This window comes from Nyctibius grandis, chromosome 8 (genome assembly GCF_013368605.1).
Source record: "Nyctibius grandis isolate bNycGra1 chromosome 8, bNycGra1.pri, whole genome shotgun sequence".
Taxonomy (NCBI): domain Eukaryota; kingdom Metazoa; phylum Chordata; class Aves; order Nyctibiiformes; family Nyctibiidae; genus Nyctibius; species Nyctibius grandis.
Genome location: NC_090665.1, coordinates 12464017 through 12484141, shown reverse-complemented (window position 1 = coordinate 12484141; position 20125 = coordinate 12464017). Strand labels below are relative to the sequence as shown.

General features: G+C 44.6%; 1 protein-coding gene across 3 annotated transcripts in view; it reads right to left on the bottom strand.

Moving 5' to 3' along the window:
- TP63 (tumor protein p63) overlaps positions 1 to 20125 on the bottom strand; it is a 107525-nt gene that overhangs the window by 47731 nt on the left and 39669 nt on the right. For all 3 annotated transcript variants that reach the window (XM_068405811.1, XM_068405812.1, XM_068405813.1), the window contains one exon: positions 1753 to 2007. In XM_068405811.1, the coding sequence (XP_068261912.1) occupies positions 1753 to 2007 (255 nt within the window). The remainder of the gene's footprint in view (positions 1 to 1752; positions 2008 to 20125) is intronic.

Sequence of the window (20125 nt, the reverse complement as noted above, 5' to 3'; positions counted from 1 at the left end):
ACTCCACAAAGCCACTATCATTACAATGAAACATCGCAAGTGCTTGCTTAACTTTAGGCTTGTGAGTAGCTCGCTCTTCAGCTGTGCTGGAACAGCCTACTACATACATTCAAACCTCGTTTTCAAAGATAGCTTTTCGTAGTTGAAAGGACAGCATCAAACGCTCTGGTTCCCTGCAGCTGCGTTAGATATTCTTTGTACCATATGTATCAAAAGAGAATGTCTTTTCATATCTCCTTCAAGGACACTCTCCAGAGCAGTCTGCAAAAATCCAAAGGCAGCATTTTCTTGCTCCGAGAAATGGAAGTAGAGCTGACCAATGATGTCCTTACGTAAAGGGAAGTGAAAAATAACTATGTGTATAATGTAAGTGGAGAAACCTGGACATGAAAACAAGCGTGAACTACAACAAGGCATCACTCCCAATGCAGATAAGGAAAAGGTGCAATTTCAACGTCACTCAAAAATCTTTCACCCTTTTATGCATAAACAAATGAAAAATTTGGTCTTGAGCAAACCTATCACATTTTAACCCCATTAAACACAATTTCCTGAACAAAGTTATTGTTACCAGTTTTAGACAAATTTTACTGGAAAAGGCTTTTAAAACACAAAGGATGCAAGCTTACGGTGATTTATTGTTATCTGGCATCTTTTTCCACAATGGAGCACACGGACTACACTGCTTTGCCGGCAGCAGTGGCTGGAAGTTTGTTTGTTAGTTGCAGTTCCTGCTAGATTGTATTTAAATTTAAGATTGAAGTAGTTCCTCAGATTAAAAAAGAAAAAAAAAAACAACATACTATTTTAATGCTTTTAGCTTTTGGTTAAAAGTGTATGTTTTTCTCTTAAAAAAAAAAAAAAAAAATAGTGTCTCTGCTTTTATTCAGGTAGCATGAGGTAGGGCATTATTCACTGCACCTACTCCAAGTGCCTGAAGGAGAGGAAGGCAAATATTGAACATCTTTAAGACAGTAATAGTCTGCACTGCAAACATCTCTACTCTAGAGCCCTAAACCACAACAGGATGTACAGCTCCAGCAGTGCTGTGTCCTGGGCTACGAAGTTTCTACGGCTTGAACAATCAAGAGAGCTTCACCAAAAATCAAAAGGTGGCCTTCAAGTTTCAAGCTCCATACATTTTTTGATAAGAAACAGACTATTCTGACAGCCAGAGCAGTACGTTAAGGAAAAAATATATATATAAACAACCCAAATACCACAGGGCTGATCTGAGCTGGTGACACTGGAGTTCCCACACCAGCTGCAAGAGGGGAAGAACATGGGGAAAGAGAAAAAGCCCCATGCTCCATGGGTCAGAGCGGGGAGCACCATCTCCATCTTGCTGGCATGGCCTCCCACACCAAACCTCACTCAAACCCATAGATGCTAAAGAAAGCAAAGGGAAGTGCTGAAGCCATGCTTACACCCACCCCATGTTTTACTCCAGCACACCTGCTAGACCCAAATGGAGAGCCACTGTTTCATCACATACGGTCTTTAGGCAACTATCTTTTTGCATGGCATTTTATTGACCTAGGATTTAGTGATAGTATTGAGGGTTAAACTCCCACCACCCCCCAACCAGAGCAGTCAAGATAAATCTGTCCCTTCTGTGTGACATGTCGTGCACTGAAGAGGACATGGGTCACTCCATTCTTGCACAAGCCCAGATACATATCATATGAATAATGTCACTACTGGCATCAGGACCAAAGCCAGAGAAGGAGCAAAGTGATGCTGCATCCTTACCGTCCACGTTGCTGACTTTGCTGTGCTGGACTGTTGAAATGATACATCGAAGCTGTGAGGTCCTGGGTAGTCTGTGTTGGAAGGGATGGCTGGGGAGGGTGAGAGGGCATCAAAAGTCGAGCTGGGCTGGGCATAAGGCGAGGGGGCTGTCACGCTGTTCTGCGCGTGCTCCGTGTTGTAGGGGCTGGTGGAGGAAGAGCCATTCTGGATCTGCTGGTCCATGCTGTTCAGGAGCCCCAGGTTCGTGTACTGCGGCTAGAGGCAAAGAGACACACAGAAGTGTTACAGAAGCAACGTTAGCGCAGGCTGGCTAGCCATGGCATGGCCTTCACAATGGAGGATGCACAGCATGATCTCAGCACCATCAAACATGTGTCACACCAAGAGGAGGGAGATTTGCAAAGGATATACCCCATTTTACATCGGTAACTGAAACAGAAAGAAGCAAATCTTCTCACAGCCACACAGTACATCAATAGCTGAGCTGGGAAAAGAGCTTGCACATAACAAGGAGGTGATTCGCAAGGCAGCAAGCCATCACGAGGAGACAGGCTCCCTATGTCTAGCAACACCCAGACCGAGACCCTTTTGAAGAGACTGCTATGACCTGATAAAAATTCCCCAGGTTCATTACAGTGCAAACAGCTGTAGCTTGTACAAGGCTACATCATCTCTGGCTGTCTCGCACTCTACAGAAAGACTGCTCCTCTTCTCATGGATCCAGTCCTGCCATGCACGGTGACATTTAGGACCTCTAGCTCAGACAGTAGCTTCACTGAAGTGTGACTCACTGGAGAAAAGGTTCATAGCACTTAACCGGGTTGCACCATGTGCTCAATTCCCAGTGATCGGTCACAGACAGTAGTAGAGAGGAATTAAAGGTCTCATCAAGCAGCATGGTAGCTCACAGCATGGAAGGCTTCCCCACATACTTGGGCAGCAGCAGTTGCACAGTGTGTAGCACTTAAATGAGCAGATGTGATTGTGCCCCAAAAGTAGCCTCCAGGAACAAGTGACATATAAAGAATTGAAGACATCAAAAACAGAAGCTAGAGAATGGAGTACAGAAAGGCAAAGGTTAGATCAGGGAGAGGTTAGCAGAAAAATCACATGCTTAGTGCCCTAAATTTTATGTGCAGCCCTGGTCCCCCAACTCAAAGGGATGAGAGGCGAACAAGCTTCAGAGAAAGGTGACAAGAATGAGAAAATTCTTTCAATGTTTTCCTGTAATGCACCGGTAGATAACCGCCTTTAAGCCTGGAAAAGCGATAATGAGGAGAGAGGCGGAATGCAGTATGACAGAAGTGGATAAATTCCTGAACAGTATGGGGAAAAAAGCAAATAGGAAATGAATTTTCATGCTCTCTTAATAGAGGAGTTGAGGGACAAGAAAATATCTTGAGCAGGATTTTGGTTTAAACACACACAGAGTGGTTCTTCAGAGAGCTCACAAATAAACATGGATTTTCTGCCACAAAATGCTGTGGCTACTAAAAGCCTACATATGTTCTAAAAGGCATCAGACAATTTCTGCCAGAGAAAAATCCATCAAGGCAGCATATCCGATTTAAAAATTCTGAACTACGAACAGTTGGAAGCTGGGAAAGTACTCTGGGGAGAGTTATGGAAAGTACTCTGGGGAGAGTTACACAACTACCCCAATCTTTTGTTCCTCCAAAGGACCCAGCACTGGCCATGGAGACAGGTGAACAGTACATGGGGTTCAGCCAGGTACACCATCTCATCCCTTGTGTGTGTCTCCAAAGGGCATTGTTTGTGCCCAGCTTAGGGAGAGCAGCATCCAAAAGGTTTGTGGTACCCATCCCCAACAGCTCTGGGATCACCAAGGAACATGCAGCGATACACACACCTGGTTCTGCAGTTAGCAGCTGACATGGCAGAAGGGACTTAGGCTCTTCCCCTTGTTTAAGGGTCCAAATACCTCATGCCCCTCCACATCCTACATCTTCAATCCCATCCAGAGCTATCAAGCTCATGTATCTCAGTACTTCAGACAGTCTGCTCCAAACTTCCCTCCTCTTTCCAACAGTTGCTCCTTTTCCAGAGACAACTCTGTTATTAGCCAAGCAACAAAGGCAGCCCGAGTCAGAGCACCAACAGCAAGACCCATAACAAAAAGCTTTCCCGATACTGGGAATCCCACCAGCCCTAATGAAGCTTCAAGTACATCATCACTCTTCCAAGGACCTGAAAGGGAATGGCACAAGCTACCTGCCAAGCTTCCCAGGTACCTTGGACAAGCCATTTAACACCCAGTTTCTCCAGTCATTTCAGCCATGGAGGAAAACATCCTTTGCAAGGATGAAGTGCCCTCCCTACACCCAAACACTTGGTGCTGTCAGCTGTCCTTCCAGAAGAGGACGAAGCAGAGAAATTTGAGCCACCAAATAGAGATCTTCCTTAGGTTTCTGTCTCTGTTTCACTGGAAAAGGTTGATATTTTGTGGGGTTTTAATTAAAAGTCTAAGGTGAGCCTGGTGCTGTTGGGTCTTCAGCAAGGCACATCAGACTTTACAGACATAGATCAGCTTGCTAACAGGAACTGTGGTGGGAAGGAAAAGGTCTAGTGGGGAACGGCACACGGGACTTCATTTTGGGAGCTGGCAGCTGCAGAGAGAAGGGAGAGCTGGTTCCCTCCCTCACTCTGCCAGCAACACACTGTGTCCTTGGGCAAGCCACCTCGCCTCCCCCTCCACCCTCAGCCTACTTCACACAGCAAGGTCTGCAGGGCAAGGATTGCTCCTTGCTATGTAAAAAGCACTCCGCTTAATGGGCCTCCGTTTTGTCTGAGGCCTTCAGGCAGCAGAGTAATAAAAGCAATTACATATTGAGTCCTAATCCTGGGTGAACCAGTGACTCTTTGTATTGCCTCAGGTTAGTCATTTGCCCTCCCTGCCTCAGCAGGGATGTTACAGATGCCCAGCACTAGATGCCCAGCACCCCTCTTAGATGGGCAAGCAAGTATCTGCAATGGGACTCAAAGCATGCTAAATAGCTGACACAGGAGAAAGCAATCCAGACTGGTTCTTCTCCAAAAGGAGATCGCAGCTTTGGCAATGCAGATGACACTTATGTCTCATCTCCTGTGGGCTACTCAGCCAGCCAAGACCTATTTAACGGACGTTTGGTACATGTTTTCCCTTGAGGCTAATTCTGTATGGAAAGAGCCGGAATGCTGGTGTGCTGCACCAGGGAACAGTCTTTTTCCTGCTCAACAATTTTGTATTTAATCAAAAAACAAACCTCCCTGCCCTCCTGCCCCAAAATACCCTAATAAGACCTGAAGACTTAAAAATGTAGAAGTATAACTCAGTCGTTTCATTTCTCATGGAGATTAGCATCAGACACACTCCCTAACCAGCAGAATGATGAAAAGACTGCTGTGATGAAAACAGTCTCCTAAACCAGTTCAGACATACAGACAGCAAAACAATAGTGTTTCAGCTTTCACTTAAAAACTATTCCCTCTAATCCCAGACTACTTAAGACAATGGAGAAAGATGGCCAAACGGGCAGTTGGCATTAACAATACAGCACAGTCTGGAAATGCTGAAGCTGCTGCCTGGAAGTCAATTTAGGAAAAAAAAAAAAAAAAAAAGTGTAAGTGCCCCATTAAAATTTAAGATATCCTTAAGAGAATCAAAGATCCTTTTCATTCCTTTCAGTCCAAGGACCATCTGTCTAAATGTTACCAATGGAGCAGCCATTCCACTGCATTTATACACTCGCATGCCACAGCCAAATGCCATGTCCCCGTTTGCTCTTTAAATAACTATTAATCTCCTCGCATTTATCCCCGCGCTGACACAAGCAGCTGTTGGACTCCCCTTCTTCCCCTCCAAGTCCCACTAGCCTTTCACCTTCCCTGGCCCCTCGCTCCCCTCCCCAGGCAGGTGCTCCATCCCCGGTGACAAAGCCAGAGCCATCCACGGGTTTGCACACACACGAGCACTAAACCTCGTCTGTCTCGCAGCTATGCCCCAAGGCAGGCGGCTCGGAGAGTTGTTTGCGCTCAAGGGGTCAACATCTGAATTGCTTGCAAGGCTTTTGGAGGAATCAGATAAGGCTTTCGGAGGCACACGCCTTCTGACAACACAACAATTAGAGGGGCAGCAGGCCCCGGGAAGGCACACGCAGGAATTCGTCAGCTCCTGCAGCAATAAAACCCCTTGGCCCCCGGCCACACTGCGGATGGATGGCAAGAACAAAGAGAGCAAGAGGGCATGGCTGCAGGGCATCCCCCCAGGAAGAGTCTGCAGGGCGTGCGTTTGCACACCCTCATTTCACCATTTACAGAAAGACTCACAACAGCGTTTAATTCAGAAATTATTTCTCTCCAGGTTGGTAGCCCAGATTTTAGCACGTGCTTGTATTCTGCTGTGGAGTTGTTTTAAACAACTGCAGGATCTAATCCCACTGCCGATTCCTGGCAGAAGAATGCTGTTTGGTGGAAAGAAGAGAAATGCATGCAACACTGAAAGAATGGATTATCTGATTTTCTGTGCCTTTGTTCTCTATTTTGTTCCCCCCATTAAGTTTCTGAAACTATTAATATTGCTGAGGCTTACAAAAACCTTCAGGTGAGTTGAACTGCAAATAATTAAAGAGCTACAATTAGATCTGAGACTATGCATTTTGGAACATCATTTCAATAACATATTCTGAACTATCAGTTTTGCTTCTTACATCCCATCAGCTTCACTTTCAGGTTTTCACACTAACTCACCCTTCTCCATTAGGAAAGCGATGGTTTCACTGCAGAGGCTGCTGAATTAAAAACCAGACTGAAAACTGCAGAATTGTTAAACCACGGTTCTGCTGTTGGGAGGACGGATCTCCCTAACCAACGCCGTGGACAATATAATGCAGAAAGCCTCCTGACCCCAGCAGCTCCAAGGCACTTGCCACAAGAGGGCAATGCAAATGCGCCACCATGCACGACAGAGCTGATGTGCCGGGGAAGATTCCCCAACCCACCCAAACTGGAGCCCTTCTCACCCTGCCTTCAGGAAGAACCCCACCCCCAGTTCTTAAGCCACAGCCCACTTTTAAGCTCATCATGTTAATTGATAAGGTTATGAGATAGATCTGCAGGGAGACCCCCAGTATGAAGGCACAAGGGAAGTAACGCAAGTGAAGAAGAGTTCTCAAGGGGACTTCCACGCCAAAATTCCCCTAAAACACACAGCTCCAGCTGTTAACTACACAGTTAGCAACCTTTCAGAGAAAGTTTTGAGAGTTTATCCACTTGAGAAAATAAAGGAAAAGTTACCATCTTCAGGTGTAGAACACCTAGATGCCTCCACCCCATCAAAACCCTTCTCCATATCTCCAAAAGAACATGCATCTACATTGTGCACACGTACTGACAAAATTTTACTTTTAACTGCCGGATCTATGCAGCTCAAGAGCACTGTCCAGCTACTCAAAAAGCCTTGCAAAACACCACCACTGGTGTATATTCTCCAAAGATACGAGACGATGAAACTAATAAGCTACCATGGTTGTTAGCAACAAGAAGATTTTGCAAGGCATTTTGCAAATTCTGTGCTTTGTCCTACGTGCACCAGAACTGATGCACCAGGGCCAACAGTTGCAGGACTAGTAGGAAGCAGCTTACAGCAATATTTCAGTGCTGGACCAGGTAAAGATTCAGATTCCTGTGGGAGAACAGCTCTCAAGAGCAGCAGGATAAATGTTTTCCAGAGTGCTCGATGCCTATCCAAATCAGAAGACAGACACCTCAAATGTATCAAGAAAGATTTAAATCAACATAGTTTTTCAAACCTTCCTAGCAAAGGATTTTAGCAGGTGGCAATAAAGCACCTAAGCTCGACAGAAGTGCTTCTATCATAGTTATTAATCAAGATATCGCTGACTGTAAGACTGTGCAGCTTTGCCAGTTGCTCAGAAGGCAGCTGATACAATACCTGATGTAGGCGCACTGCTTGTGCCATTACAAAGAAGTGCCAAGAAATTAAGGGCTCCACCCATGCCCCTCAGCTAAGATCAGGGCTGAAGCCGAAAGAGATATCTAACTCACTCATCGCAATGAAAGGCGTGATTTGGTTTGCATCTCTAGCCTCTTTTCTCATTAAAAAAAAAAAAAAAAAAAGAGAGACTGAAAAACTTCTTTATGCGTCAGACTTTCCGCTCAGCTCACGTACATCTGGACTGCGCTCCTTGCAGGAGGAACAAGCTTAGTTTGGACATCGCTCTGGTCCCCTCCAAGCCATGGGGGGAAGATATGTACAGTCATTTTAACAGCAGCTCAGGACCAAATCCCCACAGAGAGCTGGTGGCAGGTCTCACAGCCTCTGCACTCCCCCCAGCTCCATTTCTAAAATGGAAATAAATCCTGTAGGTCTATTTTGAAGAGGTTTTTCCCCAGAGCTACTGTGCAGCTAAATACATCAAACACTCAGAAGCCCACAGATAAAAGGATAATATGCACCATATATTCAATGTGAAGAGCAAGGGAGCAAATAACTAGTTGAACCAAAGATATCAACAATTACCAAGATAGGTTCCCAGGCACTATAGCTCCTAAACTCTAATTACCATGTGTCATGGCTTTTAGCACTATAACAAATCAGTCTGATTTGAGTAATCTTACTGTTGGGTTATTGCTTTTTCCAGGAAAAGAGGGGACTATTTCACATCCCAGTAGTATTAGAGGTTCCCAGTGTGATGGACTACAAAAGGTCCTGGGGTCAGTAACTCCTGTCCTGGCCATTAGACCTGCTGCAGCATAACCAAACATTTAACATCTCCTCAGCTCAATTCCACCTGCAGGGAGCACAAATATTTCTGGATTATTATTTATAATCTTCATTTCTGCATTATTATCTAAATAATCCCCTATATTATTTAGAAGGGGATATACTTGAGATCCAGAGGGCTATGCAGTAAGTGTGACCACAGTAATTTTAAGAAACTAAATTCAAGAATAATAAAGAAAATATTCTCTTCCAAATGGGGTGAGCCTCCTGGGAGAGAAGGAAAAAAAAAAAAGTGTGTATGTGTATCTCTCCCTCTCTCTAATTGTCCTGCACAAGTATTTCATGTTAAGTAGTAAGATAACCCAAGCAGGTTGCCTGGACAGCTTCCAACACCACCTAAACATATAAAGCACAACCTAAAGAAAATAGTGTCTTTCATTTCACCCAGCTGGGGAGGAGAGGAAAAAAAAAAAAAAAAAGAAACAAAACAACTTCCCCCCTGCCAAAAAAAAAACCCCAGGGTTAAGTGACCAACTGAAATCATGGCACCATGTTTAAAGTTCAGATACAGAAGCTTAAAAATTTGCCTTCTCTGCCTACTTAGCACAGCATCACTTCCCTTCCAGCAGTCACTAATCAGCCCTTCAGCCAGGGCCAGCTTGGTAGACAACACACTACATATGCTAAACAGGAGAAATGAGTGCACGTCAGTAATTTGCAAACACACACCATCACACTTGAAAAACACGGTTTGTACACTGCGGGGAGGGAGGAAAGTCAGGGTGATTTTCACTGGGATTAGCTATTCCAGCCTGCACGTCATGCCGCATCTACACCCTTGAGAGGTTTACACAAGCAGCCCAATTTTAAGAGCCATTCCCAGCAAGGCTGCAGCCCACGTGTTTCCACTGAGACACAGTTCTGTTGAACTCAGCAGAACTTCTTGTTCAAGTTAAAGTCCACACATGGAGGTATTTGCAGGCTTGGAGAAGAAGACAAATTCATGAAAAGCAACACGAGGGCAAGTTTCTGTCCACCCACAAAGGCTGTAAGCTTTCTAGTCATCCTGACCCCCCCAGCTGTAATTGTTTTCCTTTTTAGTTAAACTTTGAGTTTTGCCCCTTGGTTAATTCATTTAACTCAGCAAGAAGTATTTTTCAGCCAGAAGCAGGATGCCTTTTAAAACAAGCACAGCCCAAAGCAGGAATGCCTGTAATTCCTGACTCCTGCCACAGGTTCAACGTAAAAGAGCTTGTCTAATTCAAGGATTATCAGAATGACAGTGCATCCCACCTCACACAAATATTAAGACTGGACATCCTACATTGTGTAAGTATTTCTAAGTATTTTCCAACGCACATAAAAATAATACCACTGACTTCCCTAGAGCTGTGTTTTAGGCTTTTAACAACAACAAAAAAAAATTCTGAATTGAGCTCTTGAAAAAAGTTCTCCTTGCATAGAAGACAACTTCATTTCTGAAAGTCAGACCATTTTATGCAGGCTTTCATTAGAGTATCTAGGCTATGCTTAGTTATTTTGAAAATTCATAGAGTTTAAAACAGGAAAAAGTCCAAGATCCACCCCCCTGCAAACAGACAGTCATTTCTTTATTCTGAACTTGTGCACAGCAATTTATTTGACATGTAATTGGAAAACATATAAACAAAAAGAGAAGGGGAAAAAAAAAGAATATCATACAGTATCATCTCTATGAGATGCAAGAAATCACAAGACATCAAAACTCCATGATCTTAAAGCAAATTGATTAATAACCCAAATACTCAGCTTCCTAAAACTAAAACGGAGGCCAAGAGCTTCCTCTGTTCTCCTGTTACCAGCTGGACAACACAATGTCAACAAAGATCTGAAGAGTCATAAAGTACAGACGATTTGGAAAGGCAACCCCTCACGCTCCCAAGAGATGTAAACATGACTGAAGACAAAGACCTACATCAGGAAAACCAGAAAAAGCCTGCAAGATTTCAGCAAGGCTTTTTTTGCCTGATTTCAGTGGCTGAGAAGAACTGTAGGATCACTGCTCAGCCGGGTGCCCAGAAATTCTACCTCCTGAGTTAGTCCAACAATATTGAAAAGTTTGATTTAAAAAAAATAAAAATAAATCTTTAAATATAAAAGGAACCAATTAAAATACAAAGAGGGAGGTGGGGAGGTGAAGCAGAGACTGGAGAGGAAAACTCCAGTAGTTGATTAAAGCTGCCTTGTTTCTTGAACTCTTTGCTGGACGGTAACCATCGATGGTTATCAGTCATTTCAGACATGCGGCATTTTATTGTGTTGAGAGGGCAGCATGAGGCTGGACAGGATACCTGTGTATCATCCACAGTGAAAGGCTGCAGACACTGTAACCACCAAAGCATGGCCACAGGGCACAAGGACAATGAATAATCCATGTCAGAGTAGCACCAGAAATTGAAGTTTGCTCCCAAATTTATCCTTATGCTCAATAAAATCAGAATACGCCAGCTTTCAGACACCAAGGTAAAATGCTCCAGTTAGGTAGCATTTTAGTCAGAACGAGAAATTCAGATCATCTGCAAGTTAAATAACAAGCAGTTAAACACATACCAAAAAAGAAAAAAAAAAAAAAAAAGAAAAAAAAGCAGCCACACACATAAACCCCCCACACCCACTCTTTGAAGCGTGGTGCAACTATGGAATATAAGAATTCATAAGAAGAGTTATAGGAGGGCAAAGGGCAAATTAAAACAAGTTAGAGCAAGTAAAGGAAAAGGGTTACATTGTAGCACGGGAGTCCCTATAGATTAAAAGTAAGATCTACTGGATTTTCTATTGTATTTGGCTATTTAATCTGTCCAAATCAGGCAAGAAAACTCCTAGATGATGTTCTCAAAAGCCTGAGACACAAACAGCAAACCCAAGCAGCAACATCAACTGAGAAGCTTTCAAGATTGAGTGGGGAGTCAGGAGGACTAGCTGCCCAATTCTGATTATGCCCCAACTGCAGAGCACAAAAGGAGGCAGGGCTCTGCCTTCTAACACTTTATTTTGTATATTAAAGCAGCTCCTGACCTGCACCAAGGTGGTGTTGCCTGCACCCAAGGATCTGTTTGGGTTCAGTACAGCAGCATACACAAAGCCATGAGACAACCCTAACTCCCCCTCCCTTTGCAGCACACATCAGAAACACCGCTTCACATCACTGCTGCAACCCACTCCTAAGAGATGAGCAGGAGTTTCATATCATGTTTTCCAAAGACGCTTGGCTGTGCGTACACCAGACCCAAAAGCTGGTCTTTGAGAGAGGGCAGGGGGTGTGTTGTGTGTACAGACACTATATGCATGCAAAGGCAGCGCTTCTTCCACAGTGACCTCACTCCATCAGCCTTACAACCATCAAGAGCATTTTCCCCAAACTTTTAAGTCACGTTATCCCATATTCTGCACACCCAGGATTTCCACAGGGCTCTCTGGTATGGGCCCTCCAACATATAACAGCACAACCAAACCCACTTTTCAGTACTTCCCTCCCTGACCAACACTGCCAACTTCAACACTAAGACATACAGTGCCATGGTCACTTGTACAAGGCACAGCTTCGGAGATCTACGTTTGAGGGACTCAGCTGGATGGACCATTCACTATCCAAACTAAGAAGTTCATAGATCCGTTGTTCAATGCGGAATTGCTCACATTAACAGAAGGACAAGGGCAATTTCTGCTCAAACAGACCTTCCATAATTTTAGCGGTTGCTTCTTTCAATAAGCAAGTTAGCTAAGCTAGCTGCAAGGAATTTCTAGTCATTTGCCCCCACAGTTACCCTGACTGCATGTAATTTTGATAGCCCAAGACAGAAAGGGATTCTTCCAGATTTCTTCAGTAACAACTTACCTACTAATTTCCATCCAATACCACACTAAACTCCTTACCCCTCCAACCTGAACATTCACAGTTCCTTTCAGACACACAGCACAGTGAACTGACACAGGCTCGTCTCAACAGTTTTCCCACTTTCAGATTCAAGTAGTAGTTTCCTGTTTGCAAAATATTAGATCACACCTAACCAGTGTATGTTCTAGTTTCCTTTTGAAGAACTTCTTGCACATTTATCTGCTGCTGAAAGAGGGTGGAGGGAAATTCACTCATCTATTTAGTTCTAGTCAGTTGCCACCAGTGCTCCTGAGGGAGTCAATTCTTATGCTATGGATAAGATGCAGAGTAAAACTGCAGCAGTGAGAAATGACAGTAAAGGCTTGCAGAGGCCATTGAGGATATCAGAGACATGACTTAAATCTGCAGAATCCAAATTTTACAGAGCAGTCAGTCAGAATTTATTCTTTTCTTCGAGCAATCACACCCTAAAAAAACCATTTGTGATGCACAAAGACGTCATGACATTACCTAAAAAAACCCCAATAAAACCCAAGCAAAATTATTAAATACTTGAAGTCATTTCCCATGCAGCAGAGACCCACTTGCTGACTTGACACTTTGTTGGCAGCATGCTTAAGTCCTATAAAGCGACAGGCTAAGATATGCACATCCACCTATTTCCTATTGTTCTGTTCAACCTCCGCTCCTGAAGCATCGTGCACAGCCCTGTGCATCAGCTCCCTTACGCAGCTGGACTGCAGCTCTGCAGCACAGGGATTTCTGTCTCAGCAGCACAGGCCAAAAAGCCCAGAACCGCATCTCTCCCCTCTCCCCATTCCCAGAAGTCGGCAAGATTCTTTGTATTTACTTCCTAGATGTGGATTAAAACTGTAAGATTCATATCTGCTGAGACGCAATCCATCCCTTTCATTCCCAGACACTACCCCACCATAAAATATTTCCCCTTCCCTCCCTAAACTGGGCGTTTCCTCCCACTCTCTTGCCCTTGGTAAAAACATTCATCTTCTTGCCATCCTGAGGAAGTTGGACTCATCTCAAATTTCACCTGGTTCCCTTGTATACCACTTCCCAAAGTCCTTGAGGGGAAGTTTAATCCGGATCCAAACCCTGGAATCAATCCCAAGAGGCTGCTGGGCTCCAATCAATGCATTAATTTTCAAGCATGCTCAGCCTTGCCACTTGGGTCCATTTCCAAACAGAGTGGATGACTGAGCACAAGCCCAGAAACACATCGCACCTCGAGCCATCTATTCTAGATACCAACACGCACATCCTGGTTCAAACACTGCTCCTTCAGTTGTACCATTAGGACTCTAGGTGAAACACCAGCGGCAGGGGATTTGCAAGAACACAAGATATCATTGAGTGTTCTTGGATCAACTCCCAAATCACTCAAACCTAGTACAAATTAAAAAAAAACAACACAAACACATATCCCATGTTTTTGTTGCTTGCTGTGCATGGAGCTCATAGCAATGGTCAGTAGTTTCAAACAAAATCATCAAGTTTAGATTCAAGTTCCCAAAGAGTATTCGAGTTTACTTTGCCAGCACCAAGTAACTAAAGCTTTCATGTGTCTTATCTGAGACTTCCTGAACAGTCATTTCTTACTGATTTTGTTCCTTATATTAGAAGCCTTACAGAAATAAAAGTCCAATCGTCTTAAATCTCATCCTGCTTTGTTTGCTCCTTGCACAAGGTAATTGCAAGCAGCTCAGCTAAACCTGGAAAGCCTCTCATAGGCTCTTCTTTAGAAGAGAGTTGGGACTCTCTCCCAGGAGCCAGTCTGTTTATAAGAAATAGGTTCACCCCTACATTTCACTGCACTTCCTTCTCAGTAGCTTGCGGCCAAATCACAACCTGCCAACTCTGTCTGTCCTGGGCTGCTCTATTAAGGCTTTATCCCATGGTTTGCCCCAACTGGAAAGCAGGTCGCTAATCCCTCCAACAGTTACAGCACCTTCTCCCAGCACAGCAAAGCTCTGATAGGAAGCTCTGTTTGGGAGACCAAAGACTGGAATATTTCTCAGAAATCATTTAATACTATAACTGAAGAAGCCAAAACAAAACAGGATTTTTTTGAAGAACAGCAAGTTTATTCACTTGGAGAGACGCACCCACATGTCTAACCATGGCTGAACTCACATATCACTCTAAAGATCACGGCCTTGGTTAGTTGTCAAGGGACCGCAAGGCGATTACAGCACCGAGACAGCAGAGAATCTAGAAAATGCATGCAAGTGAAAAAAGCTGAACCTCAACACCCTTAGAGAGAAATTATTTCCTCTTAATTCCACTTGATACCAAAAGTGACTTGACACTAATCCAGGCCAAGCGGCACAAAGAGCTTGAGCTCACTTCTCTGCTGGAGAGGATGAAGTGTTGCTGTTGGTATATGAGAAGCTCCTCTCCTTTGTGATGATTTATGCAACCTTGCTTTAAAAAGAGTTGCATTCATTTTATTGCCTACTCTGCACATTCTCAAGAGGCGTTGGAGGCAGTGCCAGAAACATAACAGGGCTTAACAGTGTCTAGCGCAAATCCATCGGTGCAAGAGCTCCTTTCTGAAGCGTTTCCAGATTATTTTTTTTTTTCAGTGAGAACATTTTGTAAATAGAATTTAAAATTTGCCTTGAGCCATGCAACACCCGCTTTTATTCAGCCCTTCATGATAATGAAATAAGTAGTTTCTCCACTCGTTATAGCCAACATCTTCCAGAGGAAAGAAAGCACAAAGCACATGGTTTACACCCTCTCACATCCCACATCCACAGCTTTCCTGTTGCAGATGCCATGTCTTCCTCGTGGAACTACTGAAGCTTCTGTCTTACAGAAAACAGAGCCACGACTGGAAATAAACCCTTCCGCTAAGCATGACTTGGCAGACACAACCCAAAAGGTCGCCATCAGATGGGTTGAAACACAGACAAGGCAGAAAAAGCTTCCTTCTGTTGTTTCTCTACACTCAGGGACAGGGAGAAAAGAAAAGCAATTTCATTTGACTTAAAACCGTTACTTCATTATCAAAAAAGACAAAGTAAAAAGAAAGAAAAACAGCTCCTGAGGGAGCTAGGCAGTAACATAACTGGGCTTGTGTCAGAAGAAATCAAAGAATTCAGGCGTTGGTGACATTATGGAAGATTCAAATGATCAGACTGGTAAAAATAACCAGTCAAAAGAGCAGTTCTTGTATTCCCCAAGGAATAATCCTAAACAGAAAGTATATGGATAATTTCATCCTGTTTTCAACTGTGGCCAACTTACAGCGAACAAAAACGGATCAGTGACAATCACCGGTTCAAGATGTAAACCGTCCTCACTTGCACTGCAATTGCACCTCTTTTCCATCTCTCACAGTGAAAATCTTTTCATTCTAGAATGAATCTCAGTTTCTTGCCAAATGAAGCAAGTTAACAATTTGCCAGCAACTGAGAACAATCCCCCGTCCCTAATTTCATACTGCTTGTTAACCCTCGTTTTAAGCACATAAAATTTTAAAACGGCGATGCAATTTCCAATCCGGTGTCTAGTGTAATTGCATTACTGCGCAAACTCCAAAACGTGTGCACTGAGCAGTAACGACACTTCACACAGCCAAACTATCCTGATTTCTGCAGAAGTATTGCACGCTGCACACTGAGAAGTTAAAGCTGTGCAGACGGACAGAACGTCATCAGGTTTCATTTTTGTCTATTAAAGGACACAGTCATTCTTTCCACCCACATGCAGGTTACAAACATTTATTTACTGGGCTACACCCACAGCCTGAGACTGCCGAGGTCCAGTCCCCTCCATCTAAAGCAAGGAGAGGATTCTCCAGGTACCAACCCCAATTCACTGCTCAACACGGGAGTCACATTACCTCTACTATCGAGGCTGATATCACCAAAAGGTTTGGTACCCTATTATGAAACAACAGAAGACCACCCATGGCATGACAAACCTGCTCTAGTAAGTGTTTGGGCTCTTGTTGGAAACACACTCAACTCTTGCCCTTCCGTGTGTTTCTCCCTGCTGAGTGGTCCTCTTGTTTCAGCTGGGAGGGAAATGGGAGCACATGGCAAGAGGCAGATTCTCAGCTTCCCACTGCCCATTTCTCTAGACAATTTCAGTCTCTTTATTGGCAGACCCAAACAGGGCAGTAGCATTCACTTAGTCTCTCCAAACAAGAGATACAGGTACATCTAACCTTAGGCTTTTCTATCTCAGGTTAGACCTCTGCAACTGGACTGCAGTTTTAAAACCTCTCAGAGGAAAAGGTACCTGGTTATACAGGGCCTCTGCGTCCTTGCAGAAGACCTTTGCAGCCCAAGGATAAGATACATGCCTCACAAGCCTGCACAGAAGAGGTCACATGACAAAAACTTCATTTCCTTAAGTGCAATTACAGCAAAAACGAAGGATGGATACACCACAAGTGTAGCTGGAATTGCAGCTGGACACCGTCAAGGAACACAGCCCCCAGTGCATCTCCCTATTTCTTGCTCCTAATGAGAGACTGTGCCCAAATGTGTGGGGCATTGATACCATTTCTATAAACAGAGGCCACTGAAAGGCACAGTGCTTGTACCTGAATCCTGCACAGCTCAGGGAGGGGTTTCCTCCCAGGGATCAGGAGTTGTTTGCCTACTCAAAACCAGCAGAACCCTGAGACATCGTCACAAATAGGAGGAGGAAGGACCAGGAGAGAGGGTCAGGTTTAGCCAAAACCTTCCTTGAGAAACTCTTTAGGCTTCATATAGCACCTATCCAAGTGCTGTCATCTTGGGGTCGGACAAGATGGGTGCAGAAATGAGTCTTTCTTCCTGGTACCTCCAGACTGGAGGAAGAGAGCAGATGGGCTGCTCTCCTGGGCAGTGACCAGGCAGTGTCCCTCAGAGACAGCTTCCTTCAGCCCGGGCTTGGCCAAGGGCCACAGAGAAGGGATGGCAGGAAGGGGAGAGCCTTTGCTGAATGTAGTCGGAGCGACCACTGACATGTGGCAAAACCATTCAAGGAAAGGCAGCACCAGAGGGGCCATGGCTTTTGTCCTCTTTGGTAGTTTGCAGCCAAATCCGGGCTGACGCAAGGATATAAACCCCAGTCACACTTTTACTGCACACCAATGAAGCTGATGCTCAAAAATGAGCTACAGCTGAATTCCCAGATTCCTTAACCTTAAAATAATGTTTGCTGAACCAATGTCCCACATAGGTGCAAGAAATCTTCCTCTCACTGAGGAGGTGCAAGCTCCCTTAGGACATCCTTCCAGGCCACCCCAGATACCCGACATGTCTGCTTCTACAAAGAGCAAGGACTCACATCCAGGGCACTACAGCTCAAACACATGCATCTGAATAATTATTTAAAAAGATAAGAGGGAAAAAGAAAAACAGCAGCAAAAAATGCACCCTTCTGAGCAGGCTATCCTAACCCTCAAAGATACTTGCAGCAATCTGCATACAGTTTTCTTAATTTCCCGTGTGAAGGAATGCTGCCAAAAAGCCATAAAGCAGAGAACAAGAAGGTTTAGCATAAAACTAGTTTTCCCCACTCCCCTCCCAAAACTATGATAAAAATCTTAACGAAAAGAGATCCTTTAATTTGTCTCTCTCCCACAAAGAGCAGGAAGATCTTTGGGAAGGCTGAAGAATATAATCAAAAGTCACAGAGCATATTTCTTATCAGTGTTTGAACAAGAGGTGTTTATTCTTTTGGCAATGCTTTAATTTGATTTTAGCAAACACTCCAAACTCTGCCATCATCTCAGCCAAACTGCAGAAGAATCCAGAGTTCCCAAAGGGAATCTCTATTGCTCTCATCCTCCCCTCCCAGCACCCAGGAAACTTGGACAAGACTGGACAAACTTGCAGATACCCTCTTTTGTGCATGCTCCCTGCAAAACATTAGTGCACAACACGTAAAATTCCAGATGTGGAGATGAGGTAGGAAGACACAATGAGATCCAAAGGGTTCCTGTTCATCAGCACCTCATTATAACTGCCCTAACATCTCTCTCCTTTTTACATCTCCCACTCATAAACACATAGGAACAGCTCTCCAGGGTCATCAAGTCCAGTGCTCTGCCAACAAAGAGCTTAATCATTCTTATAGTCAACCCAGATCAAAATGCTGGGTTAGATTAAGCTGGAAAAGTGGTTGGGGCAGGTTCCACCTCCAGCCTTTCAGGGCTGTGATTCACTTCAACACCCTTCTCGTCTCTCTCCACTTTTCTCAACCAGATTTTGCCCATTTGTGAGGAACTCATCATCTCACCGCAGCATTCGGCACCATGCTTGCAGGCATGGACGCCGTAGGGCCATGGGCGATGGTGCGAGCTCGCTGCCCTGACCATGCAGCCTGCGCCGGGGCTTGTGCAAGGGCCAGTTCCCAGGCTGCGGGGTGGAGCATGCCACACCACCGGCGGGTGCGGAGGGCAGAGCCTGGCATCTGCAAGCAGGCAGCGAGCATCCTGGGGTGCCTGGACAAAGCACCCCAAGAAATGGGCTTCGGGTGGGAGGGGACTCCCCACTCTCCATTGTAAAATTTTATTTCAATGAGGAAAAAAAAAAATTTACTCCCCCCCCCCTGCTTTTGACTGCTTTTAAACCCAAACTATAGTCTATATCAAGTTTTTCATGAGTTGGTATGGCTGCCTTCTGCCCAATCCAGCAACAGCTCTAAAATCTGGACTCCAGCAAGCACCAGTAGCAACAAATTGCTATTTCCACACTGATAGTTTTTTGTTTTTAGTTTTTTTTTTTTTTTTTCCTTTTTTTAAGGAAACCATGCCAAAGCCCACATCTTGTTTTCAAGCTTAGGACGGGCAAGGTTCATCATCACCAATATATTTTAATTGAGCATTAACAAGTCTCCATCTCCTGAGACAAGTCATTAGAAAGTCTGCTCTCAGAAATAAAGCCAAGTCAATGTTAATTGGGTTTTCTTTCCCCAGCGTGCAACGGTTCGCTGGATGAACAAAGTCAGTGCGCCGTGTTCAAATACAAGAAGGGGGAAAGGGAGTCGGGGGAAAAAAAAAAAAAAAAAAAAAAAATCAGAGCTAAAGCCTTTTAAAAACCCCTCCCTTGACAGCAACAGCAACGAGTGGCATTTAAGCAGAGCGAGAACGCTCCTGAGCACATCACTTCTGACAGATGAGCCCAGCAAGTCAACCGTAGGGACTCCACAGCCCCACCGCTGCTATTCAGCGAAAGCTGATCAGATAGCAGCAGACAAATAACGCCAAGCAAACACTCCAAGAAGCGTTCTCTCCACGTTTAAGAGTTTATAATTAACCTAGGAAAAAAAGAGTCACCAATTCGCGTCTTCTGCATGGCGGCAGCAGCCAGGAACCGAGCGCACGCTGGGTGTTTGCACTCCCTGCAGGAGGGGGGACAGGGAAAGCACATTGGTTTCAGTTTACCCCTCGCTCTCCCCAAGTCACAAACCTGCCATCCCAGGCGTGCAAGCCCCCAGTGTACTTTTAACAGGCTTTTCCTCGCCAGCTATCACATCTCCTAGCTGCGCTCTCGGCCTTGCAACTCCCATTTTGTTTTCTTTTCCAAGTGGCTGAGCTTCTGTCTGCTTCAGGTCTCGTACCCCGTGCCCTCCACTTGAAGTATTTTCACCAGGAATACACACACACACACATGTGCGCACATTCACACACACATAGAGGAGCTTTTGCTGCATTGCCATTCTGAGTGTCAACACAGCTGCTGTCTCCGCTGGAATGTAAACCAATGTTGTCGTTAGATCTCCCTCAACCCCAGGTA